The following is a 17,180-nucleotide window of genomic DNA, read 5'->3' as shown; positions in this document are numbered from 1 at the left end:
TTTCAGACCAGGGCTTGAACCTGTGTCACCTGCATTGGTAGGTGGGCTCTTAACCAATGCGCCACCAGGGAAGCGCAGCATCTTTTTCTTTAACCCTTGGACAATGAGCCCACTTCACTCTTCCTCCCACACACCATCCAACGCTCAGTACCGTGGACAAGGAGGGCAGAGACCCCGGCAGCCATGTGTCCAACACAAGACCTGCCTCAGTGTCCTCATCTGCAAAGAGGGTTCCTGGTTCAGGGCTGTGCACAGAGGCAGAGTGGGCTGGGTCCAGAGGGGAAAGTGTGCTTGGGGGAAAGGGGGGTTTGAAGGTCTCTGTGCAGCCTGGGGAAGAGGGAGACCCCCATGATGGAAGGGAGAGTCAGGCAAGGGGATGGCCCAGCCTGCTGCCCTGCCCAACCTTCCACCCCATCCCCTGTGCTCAGCCCCTCACTCCAGCCATCCTCAAAGACGGCACCTCACCTTGTCCCCACTTCAGGGCCTTTGAACGGTAGCTCCTTTCCTCTGCTCTGGCACAGCTCTTCCTCCTGGGCCTTGGGGAGCTGCCCTCCTGGCCGCCGTCTGCAGGATGGTGTCTCTCATTAGCTCAAGGGCTCTGTAACTGTCCTGCCAGCTCCACTAACTGTGAGACTCTGTGCCTCAGTTTCCTCCTTGGTAGGATAGAGACAGTTGTAGGACCTTCCTCAGAGGGCAGTTGTGAGGCGTGAATGCGCTAATATAGGCCAGATACTTAAACAGGTCCCAGCACACCCAGCCCTTGAACAGTTCAGGACCAAGCTGATCTGATTATTATCATCTCCTTCCCAACGCTCACAGCATGCTGTTAACTTTATTTCTCTTTGCCCATTGCTGTCCCTTCGGCTGTTAGCCCCAGGGTCTTGCCCACAGGACAACACGTGCTAAATGAACTGCTGTTCTATTGAAGGACTGTTCGTTCGTGGCCCTCCCATGCCCCCTGGTGGTCGCTCTCAGTATTGCCCCAAGGCACCAAGTGGGACTCTTTCCTGCAGGTTTGGGGACTGGCTCAGGGTCCGTACAAGGCTCCGAGCACCCAGGCAGGACCATGCAAAGCAGACTGGGCTGCCGGCGGGGCTAAGCTCCCCACTTGCACAGAGACGATGGCAACATGTGCCTGATGGGCACAAGGGGTAGAGGGCAAGACTTGGGGGAGGAGGAGCCTTTGAGGGGAGAGGGAGCCCTAGGAGGAGGGGGATCCTAGGGGAATGTGAGCCAGGGGGAGGGTAACCCCCTTGCCCTCAGCCTACCCTGCAGAGGCTGCTTTCGCGGAGAGTCCACTGCACCTGCTTGCTAAGCTGCAGGGGCTCCCCAGGGCCTGCCACATTCCCCACTGTGTGGACACCCTCCGCCTGCTCTGAGCCAGCTCCAGTCCTACCTCCCACCATCTGACCACCCTGAGGTCTGGTCACGTGCCCTGGGGCCTTTGCTTGTGTTGCTGAAGACAATTTCATCTCATGGGCTGCTCCAGGGAAGCTTCCAGACCCCCTTCATTCACCTGGAGTGTAACACAACACCATGGGTGTGTCTCATCACAGCTTGTCCTACTGTACAAGTGAGCAGGTGGCAGTGTGGGTCCCAGGCAAGGCCCACGCTTCCCAAGAGGAGCAGGGGAACAGGTGCCCCCTCTGAGCTTGGAGTCCTCCTTGGCAAAATCGGCCCCGATGAAGCCTCTGGAAGTTTCTCAACACTGAGCTTGGAACACAATAGGTGCTCAGGAAATGACTGTAAAATTCAGCTGAAATTTGGAAGCCGACTTAAGGGGCAATTTGTTTATTTATGCCATGTTCAGTACACAGGACACAGCCGCATGTGAGTCTCAGTCAGACAGAACTAGGCAGCCTGCAGTAAAAAAAACAGCTCCCAACATCTCAGAGGCCTAACATGCAACCCTTCATGTTTCCTCTTGCAACCTTTGTTGCTGGTCAGGTGGCTCTCCAGGACCCTGCTGCTGGCATCCTGCAGCCCCCAGAAGCTGCCTCAACACGATGGTGGTGTTCCACTTACACCTGTCACCAGGAGGCTGAGAAATTATGGTGAGCAAGGGACAATCCTGGAGCACTCAAGTCTCATCCATGGAGGGCTTCAGTGTGGGCCTCAGTTTACCTACCTGTTAAATGAGGGGTCCGTGGGGCTGGGCAGGGAGCTTGCTCAGCCCCTCCCCTCCCAGTTCACTGTCACAGGGCTGTTGGCCCTGCATGGAGATGGGGAGAAGACCCTGGAAGGGCCACAGCCAGCACCAAGCACAGAGTGACACAGGCCCCTTGCTGCCCCTGCTGCAGGCACACCCAGAAATGCATGCCTCTGGTCCACCTACAGACATTCCCGCACACAAGTGCAGCTGGCGCCACAGTGATGGCCCAGGGCACGACCAGGCCATGCTGCACCAGGATGGTGTGGGTGCAGCCCAGGATAGGGCCTAGGGCCAGGGAAGAGGCTCTGGGTACCTTCTGGGAGGTCCTTCCCAAGCCTAAGGCCCTAGGTCCCAGATGGCCCTCTGAAGACCCAGTCCCTACAGCCATGCTGGGGTGGGAAGACCCAAGGAGCACCCAGATAGCTCAGCCTCAAGGACTCCAGCTCAGAGGCTGGGCAGCCAGAGCCAGGCCTCGGGGGGGTGGGCTGTACAGAACAGCCCAGGGCTTGTCACGGTCCCCCAGCGGCTGTGGGGTGAGGGGGTGGGGACCCCTGGGGAAGCCACAGGGCAAGATCTGGCTGGATCTGGGCAGGGACAGGACAGCTGCCAGGAGGGTGAATGCCCAACCTTGGGGTTTGCAGAGGCCCCTCTTGCGGGGTTCAGCGGAGCGAATTCAGGCTGTGGAGCTGCCTTGGCTGAACACTGCATACCAGGGCCCAGCAATGTCTGAGATGCCTGGCAGCTGGGGCAGCCCCAGCGTGGGCCTAGGGTCTCCTCTGTGACAGTCCCCTCTGGCCAGTTGGTCATTCTTTCTCCCTAATCCTCGATCCTCACTGTGCCCTGCACTGTGCATCTGTGTATGCGTGGGTGGGGGGAGGGGTCTGCTTTTGTTCATTTGTTGGGAATAACATCAGCTCTTTTTTTTTTGGCTGCATTGGGTCTTCGTTGCTGCATGTGGGATTTCTCTAGCTGTGGCGAGCGGGGTCTACTCTTCGTTGTGGTTCGTGGGTTTCTCATTGGGTGGTTTCTCTTGTTGCGGAGCACGGGCTCTAGGCGTTCGGGCTTCAGTAGTTGCAGCGCATGGGCTCTAGGGCACGCAGGCTTCAGTAGCTGTGGCATGCGGGCTCAGTAGTTGTGGCTCACGGGCTCTAGAGCGCAGACTCAGTAGTTGTGGCGCACGGGCTTAGTTGCTCCACAGCACGTGGGATCTTCCCGGATCAGGGATTGAACCTATGTCCCCTGCATTGGCAGGTGGATTCTTAACCACTGCACCATCAGGGAAGTCCCTAACATCAGCTTTAGACTGAAATCCTGCACATGTTCTCCGGTGCCTCTCACCGGACTCAACTAAACCGCACACGTGTGAACACTAAGAAGGTACTAGAGGATGCTAGGGGCTGGGGCTGGTACTGTCAGGGTCTCAAAGGCTGCCCACTCTGACCAAGAGTCTCGTCTGCCTGCTCCTGCAGGCTGGCTCAGGGTGCTGCAGCTTTGGGGTGCAGGGCAGTACATATGCCCTGTGGGCAATCCAAAGGCTTTCCAAGGGGAAAGGTGGCAGCCAGGGCTGGGCCTGGGTAGGGGGCCTGGTCTGACTGCTCACCCTCACACCCAGCCCACTCACTGGCCCACTCCTCTCCCCAGCGTCGAGGATCCCCACCGTCCTCACTACCAGAGTGGATGACAGTCAACAAGGCAGAAATGACACAGACATGGTTCTGTACAAAACCTGAAATATTTTTACTCTTTTAAAACTTTGATCTAAGTTACCTTAGACCTCATGAACTCGATACAAGAGTAATATGAATTGGGAAATAAAACACTTTAATAGCCACAATAAACTTTGTTAGAAATGTACATGTTGCCAAAATAATAATAATAAAATTAAAAAAATAAAAGAGAGATAGAGAGAGGAAGAGAGAGAACAGCTTGATGGCCAGGTTAGATTATATAAATGTTCAACAAGGACAGGAAAGGAAACCTTCAAAACGCCGGGTCGGAATAGTGAGGGCCCCATGAGGCTCGCCCCTCCCAGCCTCTGGGTCCTGGGGCTGCATCCCCCAAACAGGATGAGCAAGGGTGGCAAGGCCCACGCAAAGCTGCCTCTCCTCATGGACAGAACACCCAGGGATGGGCATATAAACAAAGCTCATAAGAAATGTACAAATATAAAAAGCTACAAACATTAATAAATTACAGCATCACAAAACACAGAAACACTTCACAAGGTGCTAGTAAAATAACTGTACCCCCACCCCCTTCATCAACAAGAAGGAAAGAAAGAGCTGGTATTCAAGTTGAAGATTCCTCTTCAAATGTGTCTGAAATAGATCTTTTGTGTACTGTTTGCTTCTGTAAAGACAGATATAAGGCTGCAAAGACATCACTTGTTTTTCAGGCAATACCTTAGTTCCTAAAAGAAAAAATAATAATAATAACCATAATAATACAAAGAAAGAAGGAAAAGGAAAAGCATCGGAAACCCAACTGTTCATCATACTCGGCAAAAAACTCGTATAAATGTTAATGAAGGACTCTATAGAAAGAAATTCCTAAAGATACTTTTACTCTTATAAAAAAGAAGTTATTTAAAAAGCTATTTACACGCTACATTCTATGAAAAATATGCTTCAGGAAATACATCTAAAATTAAAATACAGGATTGCCTGAGAAACAAATCCAGCCCCTCCGTGTCGATGGGCAGACACGTGGTCCAGGAGCCACCCATGCACTCGACACCAAACGTTAACAGGTGACAAGACAGAAGTGCCTGGCCCCCAAGTCCTCGGGCCACCCGGCCACCATCTGCCCCACCAGGCATATGGCGGGGTGCCTTGGCTGGGAAGTGCTTCTCGGAGTATAGATGGTCAGGCTGGACGGGGCCCACCCATGTAGCTTAGCCTGGGCCCCCTGGGCCCCACACTGTGGCTGGGCCTGAACCCTTCCCTGGGGACCCCATGATGGCTTCCCCCCCAACACTGACACACTGACCCTGCTGATGGCCCCAGCCAGCCCTGAGAAATGCCCCAGGCATTCAGGGTGCAACACCCACCATCCGGCCCACCACCCACCAGCCGGGGAGCACAGAGGCTCCTCTCCTGGCTGGGCCCAACAGTCTCTGGACTTGTCTGAGAATCACTTGGGAAGAGAAGAGGGGCACATACACACCCCGATCTCTCCTCCTCTTCCTCTCTAGTGTTCTTTGCCTTTTTTAAAGCCTCTGGAGGCTACCAGCCTGTGGCCAGCTCAGACTCTGGGCCTGGTGAGCATTGGCTCACTCCTCCTTCCTTGAAGGACTCATGCTCCCAGCAGAGCTGCAAAGGCCCTGCAATCACACCCATGCTCGGGGATGCCTGGAGACTGTCCTGAAACTGGAATGGTCCTCAAACTGGCAGGGCCACGTTTCGGGAACTGGTCACTCTAAGCAACTTGAGAAAGGACGTCTGTCCGTATTGGCGAGCTCCGCCCGCTGAAGCAACAGATGCTCATGTGAGGGGGATGGTTGCCGGGAAGAGGCCAGGCCCTCCCTGGGGTGAGGCAGCAAGGCCACCCTCCTGGGGGCTGATGTTTTAGCAGGGCTCCAAGGGTCCTGAGCGGAGCAGAAGGATCCTGGCTTTCCAAACTTTAAAGGAGCAGTTTTCCATTCCGATGAATTTTCAAAATTTTCCCAAGCCTCTGTTTGGCAGTGGCCATGCCCTTTTTTGTACGCTTTCCTGGGGGAGGCACAGACACAAAAAAGACAGATGAGTGACAGGAGCAGCATGTGGGATGGGGGTCTGTAACCCTCCTGAGCCCCCACCCTGTCTGTAAAATGGGCCTGCAATTCCCAGGTCCAGGGAGTCCTGAATCCCTCCAAAACCACCAATTGTCAGCAAAGCGCCCCACTCAGAGGCTATGTCGACAAAGGGCTGGGCCGTGGTGAGTAGGGTAGGGACAGGCCAGGGATGGCATTAGGGCCACCTAGAGCCACACTCCCCATGTCCATGGCCGGCTGGGCCTCACGCCCATGGTGCAGGGCGTCCGGGGGTGACAGTGGGGATACCACGAGACCCGGCCAGCCATCCCACCCCTAATTCACACAGAGGAGGCTGGGTCACCTTAGGCTCCTCCCAGTGAATCCTCGGCAAACCACCAACCACACTCAAGCCAGGCCCCAAAGCCGAGGCCCTGGGAGTCTGAAGGGCCAGACCTAACTCCAAAGTAACCAGAACCCCCCTGGTGAGTAACCAGAGCTCTTGGTCTTGAAAGGGACCATTTGTTCCACATACTGACTGAGTGCCTGGCCATACACACTCATGGCTGCAGGGACAAAGGAGGCCTGTGGTCATCCACAGGGACAGTCTGCAAGTCTAGGTGACTCAGGGTCGGCGGGCAAGGTACCTTTGGCAGCGGTGTTGTTGGGGGATGACGAGGAGGGCCTCCTCGTGGTGAGGAAGACCCCAGGGGCCATGGGCTGAGAGGCACGGCCGGCTTGGGCCCCAGCAAAGGCGCCGGCTGCCGTGTACTCGTGGTCAACCAGGCTGCTGCTGTGGGACTCTGGTGGGGGCTCAGGTGAGCTACCCTCCTGTGAGGCCTGGCTGCTGGCCGTGCTGGTGGAGGCTGGGGTGGTGGAGGCTGGGGTGGTGGAGGCCGAGGCGGTGGAGGCCGAGGTGGTGGAGGCCGAGGTGGTAGAGGCCGAGGTGGTGCCGGCTGAGGTGGTGCCGGCTGAGGTGGTGCTGGCAGAGGCAGAGGCGGAAGGGGAGGTGGTGTTGGGAGCCAGCTTCCTTTTGGTGTTCTTTTTCTTTTTGCTTTTCTGCTCCTCCTTTGAACAAAACATGCAGGTGTGTCACCCCACAGGGCTGGCCAGGTTTCGGACACTGGGAAGCAGCCTGCAGCCTGGGAGCAGCCTGGTCTGCTGTGCACAAGGCTTCTCCCATGGAGCTGAGCAAGCCAGCACTGCAGGAGCAGAAAGGGCTGGACCACGCCCAAGCCCCACCTCCAGCCACCACGAGCCCTGCAGAGCAGTACTGGGGCCTGTGGAGAGACCACCAGGCCCCCCTGTGTGAGGTGGGCCATCCTGGACACGGGGACACACGGGATGTGGCACCAGCACTCAGCTGTAGTGGACAGACTCAATCTGAGTTTACCTATTGGTGGGCACGTAGTATGGGCCCCCTCCCCCGTCACCCTAACCCCCTCCATTCCCCACCACCCCACTCTGAGCTGCCATGAGACTCCTGCCACCAGTTCCCAGCTTCTCTGCTTCCCACTAGCAGGGACTTGGGAGCCTGGAGGAACCAGGGTCAGCAGTACTCAAATGTCCCCAGGGCTGTGACAGCCCCAGACTGGGTGGTCTCCGTACATGAGGGTGGGGGGAGCAGAGGCATCTGGGGAGCCTGAGCCCAGGAGTGGGTCCCCTCCTCACCTGCTGGGACAGTTTGGCTGCAGCAGCCGCCAGCCCGGTCTCAATGGAGGCCACTCTGGTCCCCTCGCGCACAGGCCTGTCCTGCCTTGGCACCGATGGGCCGACCCTCGCTGCGGGAGAGAAGGTCAACCTGCCTCGAGCAGCCACCCACTGCCTGTGCGCCCTCCTGGGATCCCCAGGTCCTGCCCCAGTCTGTCCCCAAATCCCAGGGACAAGTCACAATTCGGGGAGTGTCAGCATGGGCCCTAACCTGGTGTGGGGCTGGTTTCCCTACACCAGCAAGACAGGAGAGGTCAGAAGGGAAGTCATGTGCTAGGTGAACCAGACCCCACCCCGCTGGCTGCCATGATGGGGGGCCAGGTACAAACGTGACCCTCCCAGGGCTGTTCATTGAGGAGAAACTAGGCAGAGGGCCACCTCACGACAGGGACACCGCACTGCCCTACTGGCAGGAGCTGGGATGCCTTTGGGTGAGCTTGCAAAAGCACCTGGGCTGAGGTCCCGGGAGAAAGAAGTGGAACGCCAATCAGGCTCCTGCAGGCAAGTGACAGCCCGTCTGAGCCCCACACAGAGCTAGTGGGTGTGGAACATGGCTGCTGGCATTCAGTGTGGATGGAGCTCCCCTTCCAGCCCCCAGCACTACCTGTCGGGCTGTAGGGAGCATCATCCGAGCCTTTCCTCTTCTTGGACCGGGACTTGAAAACAGGACTGTCCTCATCCGACTCCAGGGAGGGGTAAACTAGAGGGGCAAAGGGGAGAAGGGCTGGGCTGCTGGTGTGGCCACAGGAGGGTGGCTGCTGCAGGCTACTGGCAGACCTTGTGACCGGCATCCCCCAGGCTGTCCCCAGGCTGCAGAGCACCAGCCCTCCTGGTGTGGCTGCCACACGCATAGGCACAGGTGGCCTCTGAAACTGTCAAGCCCAGGCCCCCTTGAGGGCCAGAGAGGGCCAGACAAGGGGCTCCATCCAGCCCCCATGGCCACCTGACCAGCTGTTCCTACCCCAGCCTGGCCACCGCACCCACTTGAATGCCCAATTCTCAAAACATCTCCTCTGCTGCTATCAGAGAAGAAAACATCTGATGTCCACGGAGCTGGGTGGCTCTGAAGGACCCCAGGCTCACCTCAGCAAGTCTCTGGAGGAGGGAGACCCACACAGCAGCCCTGGGTGACTCGCTGGGTACCTCCTCCCATTACAGGTTCAACCTCCAAGGCTTGTGACACCCGAACCCCCAGGACCTGCCCTGTGCCCCAAGGGTGCCCAGAAAATGGAGTTCACTCCGCTGTTGATCTGTCAGACCACGGCAGGCCCCTCACTGAGGCCTGAAAGTGTCCACCAGATAGGGTAGGTCCAGCCTCACCACGGGAGGGCTCTCCAGGGACAGGGTCTCCAGGACAAATACACTGCCCTCAGACCATCAGGACTGAATTGAAAACAGGCCCTGCACCATGGGGGCCAACACGGCCCTGGCCCTGAGGAGCCCACCACACCCGCGGGGGCTGGAACATCTATGGGCAATGGGCTGAGGCATGGAGGCAGGTCCTTGCTCCAAGTCCCCTCCCAGGCGGCCAACAGCAGCTCCTTCAGAGCCCGTTGGAACCCAAAGCGCCAGGCCTGGAAGGAAGGGCTGTAGTGGGAGGCGAGGGGCCATGCCCCTGGGCAGAGGCCACAGCTATGGCCCAGCCACCAACTCACTGCCCACCTCAGACTCAGGCCACAAAGCCACTCTGGGCCTCGGTTTCTCTGTCTACACAGACATAGGATGGACGTGGTCTCAACGTGTCTGAAATGGTATAGCCACGTGGAGAAGAGTCGGGCAGGTTCTCAGAAGGTGAAACAGGCAGTGACCCAGGTATATACCACAGGAGCACCATAGACACAGGCCATACAAAACTCCCTGCACACCAACATTCACAGCAGCACTGTGCACAACTGCCAAAAGGTGGAAGCCATCCAAGTGCCTGTGGATGGATGAAGGGATAAACAAACATGGTGTGTCCACGTGGTGGAATATTATTCAGCCATCAAAAGGAACAAAGAGCTGACATATGCTACATCGTGGATGAAGCCTGAAGAGTATGCTAATGAAAGAAGCCAGGCACCAAAGACCAAGCACTGTGCAGTTCTGTTCACGTGACACATGCTGATTAGGAATATCTACGAGGCAGCATAAATCAGTGGCTGCCAGGGGCCAGAGGAGAGGTACTGACTCTTAACAGGTACAGGGCAGGGTTCCTTTCTGAATGATGAAACGTTCTCAAATTGGGTGTGATGATGGTGGCATGCACATCCCTCTAAATACACTAAGCACCACTGAGTTACAGGCTTTTAAAGGGTGACTGTTAAGGTCTGTGAATTATATCCATAAGAGGGCCTGGCTCCCAACCCCCAGGTTTAGCACCCCTCCCCGCACAGCCACGCTCACCGTAGTCCGAGTCCTTGAAGCAGGCGTCCAGGTGGTCCTGCTCCTCCTCGTAATCATCCAGGTCCACACTGTTCTTGGCCGCCCTCTTCAGCAGCCGCTTGCCTGCGCTCTTACCACCAGCCCCATTCTTCCGGGTGCCATGGGCCGCCAGCGAGCTGCCCTTGGCCTGGCCAGCACCCCACGTGGTCTGCAGGCAGGAGTCGGAGGCCTGCAGGTTGGCCATGGACAGCATTCCCTGAATGGCTTCCTGTGTGCTGGGGGAGGCGGGGGGCTGGCTGGAGGCACAGAGAGACAGGCACTCAGCCCATGGCCCACACATCCTCCCACTCAGCAGCCAGCAGAGGGTGTGGGGTGGAGGACAGTGGTAGCTGGTAACTCCCCCATGGAAAGAGCCAGCTATCCCCTTCCCCTACCCTCTGTTCCCACCCCACAACACCAAAGGAGGGCTGGAGGCCTTGGGACAGAGAGGGGCATAAAGAGAGAAGAGAGGGAGGAGGATGTGGAGGGAGGGGATGAAGAGGGGCAGAGGGATAGAAGGTGGTAGACAAAGGTGCCATTACTCCTGATCTCTCCTACCATAAAGTCAACAAGCAGACTCCCCCAAGGACCCAGGCCACCCCCTTCCCTCCCTCTTCCACTCCTGCTGGTTTTGTGCACACCTCCACCCACCGTGGACTCCTGCGCTCAGCCCCAGCCCCAAGCGCTCCCTCCCCCATGTCTTCAAGGGCGTCCTCCCATCCGGTACCTGAGATGGGGCAGCAGAGCCCTCTCCCTCCCATGGCACTCGATCTCCCCAGGTGACCCACACCATCTTTTCATGACTGCACCTGCACCAGCACCCAGACCCTCGTCCTCGCCCATCACCCCGCGCTTTTGTCCACCTGGGTCAGGATGGCCCACCACGGCCTCTGGGGAGCCTGGCCACACCTCTCATTGCACCCTGGGACCCTAGCAAGCAGGACCTGGAGTGGGGCACTGCTTAGCCCTCCTCCCTGGTCACAGACCCAGGAGGCCCAGGAGTCCCAGCAGCGGGCCCGCCCTGTGTGTCTGACATCCAGGCCCCCTCCTGCCTGCCCCATGTGCCCCCAGGGAGTGGACCCACCTGCAGGGCTGCCAGACCCAGAAGCAGCACCCAAAAGTGCCAGTCCACATGGGCCCCTGGTGGTTCTGCATGGTCCCTGCTCCCTCCTCCACTTCCGAGAAGTATTTGAAGCATGTTTAGTAAGACATCAGAACAAGAAGGAGTCCCTGCTCAGAAATAAGGTTCCCAAGATTGAGGCTGGAGGGTGCAGGGAGATGGAGCTGGACCCAGGAAGCACAGACACAGAGGGTGGTCCCCTGTGGTCCTGGGGGCCCACCGAGGCAAGCTTGGACAAAAGCCATCCTGTGAGGGGTACTGCTGGGCTCCAGGCCAAGGACTCCTGCCCCAAGCCAGGAGGAGGCGACGGGCAGGCGCCTCTCTGGGCAGCCCTCCACGAATACCACTTCCCCAAGCCCTGCCCGAGACACACTGGATCGCAGCGTTTTGGGGTTTTGCTGGAAGCAAATGGATTATGGTTCCAAAGCCACAAACAACGGGAAAAATCAAGTATGGTCAGACCGCCATGGAGAGTCGGGAGCCCTCCACCAGACTCTCCACCTGCCCCAGCATCCTCCAGACCCCCACTGTCCCATGCCATGACGGCAAAGGGCTACCCAGACCCAGCCAAGAGCACATGGCATTTGGTAGCAGTAGTATCATTGTTGTACCATCATCGCTGATGCTTTCTGAGCAGGGACAGGCCCCCGACCCAGCACTAGAGCCAGCAAGAGCTGATAGCTGGCCCCCCATCCTCTGCCAGGCTCTCCAATGCTCTACGAATGAGGCCCTTCCAGGCTCACCCTGAAGGTCTCAGGCACCCTCACCCAGCCTCATGGCCCAGCCAAACGGCAGGCTTCCTGCAGGGATGGGAGGGTGGGGGCCGGGACACTCACCATGAGGGTCCTCCGGGAGCCAGCATGGAAGCCAGCCGCCTGCCTGTGCCATCTGGACCTCATGGTCCCAGCCCAGCTCGGCTGCAACCTAAGAGGGAGGGGCCTTGGAGCCCAGGGCTGCAGGCTGTCCACGTGGGCCAGCGAATCAAGGAGCAAAGTCTAACTAGTGCGCATGGAAAATAATACCTTAATCCTCCAATTATCATAACAAAATCCTCTCTTTCCCTCACCCCCAGGCAGTAAACACTAAGCAAACCATCCAGAAGAAATTAACATATTTTCCTCCATTTTCTTCAGCTGGCTTTTTCCAAACAGCAAATACTTAAAACAGAGCAAATGGACCATCAAACACTGACCTACACTCCAAATGGGAGACTTGGGAAAGGAACTGCCTGCGGCGGCCGAGGGGACCCAGCCCCGGCAGGCACACGTGCACGTGTGCAGGCGTGTGTGAGCACATACGTGTGTGCCTACAGAGCAGTTCACAGCGCATCCTCAAACTGGCTGCCCTCCTCCCGGCGGGCTGTGTCCAGGTTCAGTTAGGAGCCCAAGCTGCAGCACCTGTGTCCCAGCTCCATGCAGAGTTGTGGCACCAGCCCCACCTGCCCTCAGCCCAGGGGTGCCTCTGCCTGGAACTCAAGGGGGACCCAGGGTGTGTAGGGCACTTCTCCAGGGTCTGAGCGTCAACCGGTCACTGAGGTGCCAGCTAGCCATAGCCTTCCCCGAAGAAAGGCACCTCCAAAGAGGTCATGGGCCAGCCCGGGCACCAGCACCTTCCAGGAAAAGGCTTCTCCTCATGGCTAAGGGCCTCAGGTCAGGGTCCCTCCACCACTGCAAAGGCCACAGGGCATCTCTGCAGTGAGGGGCTTAGGTTTGCTCATCTACAGAAACCACTTAATGCTGAACAGGAAATCTGCACCCCACAGCTCTGTAGAAGCCTCCAGCCAGACACTCCACTCCCATGAGAGAAGGCGCCTACGGCTGTCTGTGAGCATAACACTGCACAAATAATGGTAATTTATGAAGGAAAATACAACCGTTTGATTTAGCAAGAACGCTTTTCAATCAAGCCCTAATCCGCCTCCCGGAGTCCCACTGTCTAAGACGGGGCTGACATGCTGCTTCCACAGGCTCGTGTAGCCCCTGGACCTCGATTCTGGAAGCACAGACTGAGAGGCAGAGGGGGACGGGTGGAACGCAGATCTGGAGGACCAAGCGAACCCCAAGCAGGTCACATGAGCCCTGCCTTCCTCAAGCCAAGTCACTCCTGGCTGGATGTCACCGCCCAGCATGGTTAACATTCCAGGACCCCCACGCTTGGGTTCCATTATCAGCAGATGGAGATTCTGGCCCTGCCTCTGCCACTTCCTGGCGGTGCGGCCTTGAGCAAGTCACCTAAGCTCTCTGAGCCTCAGTTTCCCCATCCGTGCAGCAGGACTCTCCTGCTGGCTCAAGGACTAGGAGGGGAGCCACCCCCCACCATGGTGGCTGAGGTCCCCAGAATGGGGAGGCTACAGGGGGCACGGGCCCTGATCCCTTGGTTTTCTGTCTGTGGTACTTGTAGAAATTCCATGTGGAAAAAAAAAAATGGCCATGATGCATAAAAACAAAAGTTAATTGGGATCAAAAGAGAATTTAACTGGGACCACCATGAGAAAAACAAGCCCCGTGGCCTTCCACCAATGCAAAACCCAAAGAGGATTAATCCATTTCTCTCAAATCAAAGGATTGCAATTGGGCAGGCCTAGGTAGGGAAGACCGCCTGAGCTGAGGAGACACATGTCCTAGCCTGCCCGACTGCTCAGAATCTCAGGGCCTCCAGGAAAGAACAGCATATACACCAGCAGCGAGTGGGCTCCTGAGGCTGCACGTCTGGATGCACACAGGTCTCAAGGACAGCGTGGCTTGGTTCCCACACACCCCGCAGTTGGTGTGGGCATCTGGGACCCCTGGCCGATCCAGCCCCTCCTCAGGGAGTGGGCTCTCACGTCCCCGAGCTCTGAAGCCATCATTTCCCTTGCCGCAGATAAGGTCTCTGCAGGGAAGCCAGCTTGGGGTCCCAGAGAGGCCCATTAAATGCCCTTGACCCTGACACTGGGCACACACCGTGGAATTTCTCTTGTGTTATTTTTATGGCATTCAGGAAGTGATGAGACAGAGACAGCTGGGGGTCTTGGTCTGGAACAACCCTGACACCCTCCAGGTGCCCAGCCTGGCCCTGCTTCCCCACAGGCACCTAGAGGTATGGTGGCCCCACAGACTCCTCCCTCCATGGCCCCAACGTGGAACTACTTCTCAGCTGCCTCCCCATCTAGCATCTAGAAGCATCTGTCCTCAGAGCTCTGTGCCCTCGCTCAGGAGCTCTGCAACACACAGGACCTGCACAGCCAGCCCCCGCTCACCTCTCTGGCCACCTGGCACCACCTCTGCCAGGCAGGGGTCCTGCTCTGGCCTCTGGGACGTGGGCTGACGGAGCCCTGCTTGGCCCACCTCTGTGGAAGCACCCACTTCCCCAAGGTCCCCGTGGGCACCGGGCCTACCTGTTGGGGTTGTACTCGAGCGCACCGACCTCCTCGCTGGCCTGCAGCAGGTCCAAGATGCCCGCAGCCGAACCCCCGCCATCCTTCTTCACTTTGGCATTGCGGGCGGGCTTAGTGTCCGTGTCTATGTGCAGCGAACCCTCATCAGAGGAGTCATCACTCTGCTGTGGGGACAGAGTAGCCGGTCGGAAAAGGACTTGGGGGTAGGGGTAGGGACTACTGTTTCCCTTCAGTGAGAAAAAGAGGTTTTTAAAGAGCCTGTCCTTGTAACGAGCACCATGGGGCTGGCTGACCAGACACACAGAGCAGGGCACAGGGGCCAGAGCTTTGCGCTGGGATCTTGGAGCCCCGCCTGCACCATTTCCCCAGGTGAACCTTGGTTCACAGGACCTTACATGAGACCCTAATATTGAACACAGATACAAGAGGAGTCGGCATGGTTGGACTGGGAACAGGCGGTGTGCCTGTACCTGAGGGACACCAGTTAACAGCCCCTGGCAAGTGGCTCTGCAGGGACACCTTGGGCTCTGCAGGCAGGGTATGACCCCAACAGGGAACCTGGCTTCCTTGGAGACGGCCACCGCGTCCTGGGTTGGACATGCATGGCCTTGGAGGACATCTAACTTAACCCCCACATGTTTAGTGCAAGACCCAACCCCCAGCAGGCCTGGCCTGCTACCCCCTGTACCCCAGTCCTCCGGCATCAAGGAGATGCATTATCTTCACGGTGGATCTGACTACGGAGTGCGGCTCCCAAGGCCCCACCACTCATAAGAGACCTGCAGACCTTCCACAAGTCCTGCATCTGCTTTTGTCCCTTTGTGCAGGGTCCCGGGGCTCAGAGCTCCTCATCTGGAGCCCAGCCAGCCTCCCCAGGAAAACATCCCCCTCTGCACTCCACCCAGAAAGCTCAGTCACCCAGAAGGCACTCGCTTACCTTGTAGAGCGCCGAGTCCAGCTTTGGCTTCGTAACGGGCGTGGGCAGCGGCTCCTTCTTGTCCAGTAAGACTGAAAGCAGAGCACATGGGAGTCAGCAGCAGTTTCGGAGGAGCAGAGGGGGACCCTGGTCCAGCCACACCCGATGCCCACTCCACATGCCTGAGATGGCCTTTATGGGGCTGGGCCTGCCCCCTCCCCATGTCCCCCCAACTCACAGGACAAGTCCCTCTTCGGAGCATTTTTCTTCCTCCTAATAGGAAATTCGTCAATCTTGAGCTCCCCGTCATCCGACACGTACTCATACTCATCCCGCACTGGCTGGGGCTTGTCCTCCTTGAAGTTCGGCAAGGCTCCAAACACCCCTGGGCCTGGCTGTGGCTTGAGGGCCTTGGAGCTGGGGCGGCAGAAGTGGGCCGGTCAGTGGACATCCGCACAGCCGGGCTAGTGTCCCCAGCACCAGCCCCCACAGGCCTTGGAGGACCAACAGCCAGGCGGGACCCTTCCCAACCCCACAGCCTCCTCTCCAATGTCGTGACCCCAGTGAAGACAACGCACAACCCACAGGGTATATGCCTGGCCCTTTCTCGGGCTATTTAAGGTTGTGCCCCTCACTGCCCCCTCACCCTAGCCAATGGATGAGCACGCCTTCTTTCAGGCTGCTCTGGGGCCTGATACAAGCCCAGTGTCAGACGGAGCCAGTGCCAACTGGCCTGGGTTTTCTACATAGCTATTCTAGAAAAATAATTTCAGGGCTGAGGTGTAGACACAATAGTCTAAAAAGTATCACACAACTCATCTCTCTCCTGGGGCAAGACAGGGCTACTGCAAACGAGGAGAGTCCAACGCTCCAGCCGCTGTCTCCCTGTCGGCTGAGGGCACAAGGCGCACACTCAGCAGTGGGGACAGCAGGCGGGGCACAGGCATCTGCAATTCCCAACAGGTACAGCTCTGATTCCCAACAATGGAAACACAGAGGCCGGCTGGCAGTGAGCCCTGCTGGGTGTAGTCATGAGCTACGTAACGCAACACACACATGTACACACACACCCATGTACATACACACAGGTGTGACATAGTTATAGAATCATGTCTCCCTTTCTCCCCTCCATTTCTAAACTCTGTAGCGCAGTCAGTCAGTCACAGAGTTAATGCTGTGCAAAAGCTCCCCGGGACCTAGCAGCTGAGCTTCAGATAAATCAAGGACGTGCTCAGGGCCATGAAGTCAGGGCAACCGGGCCCCTGCAGATCAGACCCAACCCACCTGCTCACCAAGCAGCCTTGGCACATTGCCGTGAGCTCTTGGGAATAACGGGCCCACTTGTGCCAGGCTCTGCAAGAGCACAAGATGCTGACCAGCTCTGTTCCCCCACCACCTAAAAATGGCCTTCTCCCCCCATCTGGCAGATGAGAAAACTCAGGCCTACAGCAGAAAAGTGGCCCCATTCCCACTGGGACATGTCTGCTTCCTGATTGCTGGGCACCCACCCTGGACTTTGGATTCAGCATACAACTGGGTGTGGGACCGAAGCCACAAAGGGCTTCTTGGTGGGCACAGGGTGTCTGGCCCACCAACCTCCCATCTGGCCAGCCCACCACACTGGTCAGCAGATGGAGACTCCTTATACAGTCCAGAACCCGGACACACCAGCTCACACACACATACCCTCCCAGGCTAGGTGCCCCAGTCTCTCAGCTCAGTGCCATCTCCTCCAGGAAGCCCTCCCACCAACTCCCTTGGACACACAAGGAC

The 17,180-nt window shown here is 57.6% G+C and overlaps 1 protein-coding gene across 2 annotated transcripts in view; it reads right to left on the bottom strand.

Moving 5' to 3' along the window:
- Positions 1-3,865: 3,865 nt before the first annotated feature.
- Positions 3,866-17,180, bottom strand: part of PHF2 (PHD finger protein 2) — a 94,225-nt gene continuing 80,910 nt past the window's right edge. For both annotated transcript variants that reach the window (XM_059927066.1, XM_059927067.1), the window contains exons 15-22: positions 15,646-15,824; positions 15,429-15,499; positions 14,492-14,655; positions 9,978-10,252; positions 8,197-8,292; positions 7,554-7,663; positions 6,530-6,950; positions 3,866-5,862 (exon numbers count right to left, since the gene is read on the bottom strand). In XM_059927066.1, coding sequence (XP_059783049.1) covers positions 5,774-5,862; positions 6,530-6,950; positions 7,554-7,663; positions 8,197-8,292; positions 9,978-10,252; positions 14,492-14,655; positions 15,429-15,499; positions 15,646-15,824 — 1,405 coding nt within the window. In that variant the 3' untranslated portion in view covers positions 3,866-5,773. The remainder of the gene's footprint in view (positions 5,863-6,529; positions 6,951-7,553; positions 7,664-8,196; positions 8,293-9,977; positions 10,253-14,491; positions 14,656-15,428; positions 15,500-15,645; positions 15,825-17,180) is intronic.

Source organism: Balaenoptera ricei, chromosome 6 (assembly GCF_028023285.1).
Source record: "Balaenoptera ricei isolate mBalRic1 chromosome 6, mBalRic1.hap2, whole genome shotgun sequence".
NCBI classification, from domain to species: domain Eukaryota; kingdom Metazoa; phylum Chordata; class Mammalia; order Artiodactyla; family Balaenopteridae; genus Balaenoptera; species Balaenoptera ricei.
Note: the sequence above shows the minus strand (reverse complement) of the source record. Positions and strands in the feature narration are given on the sequence as shown.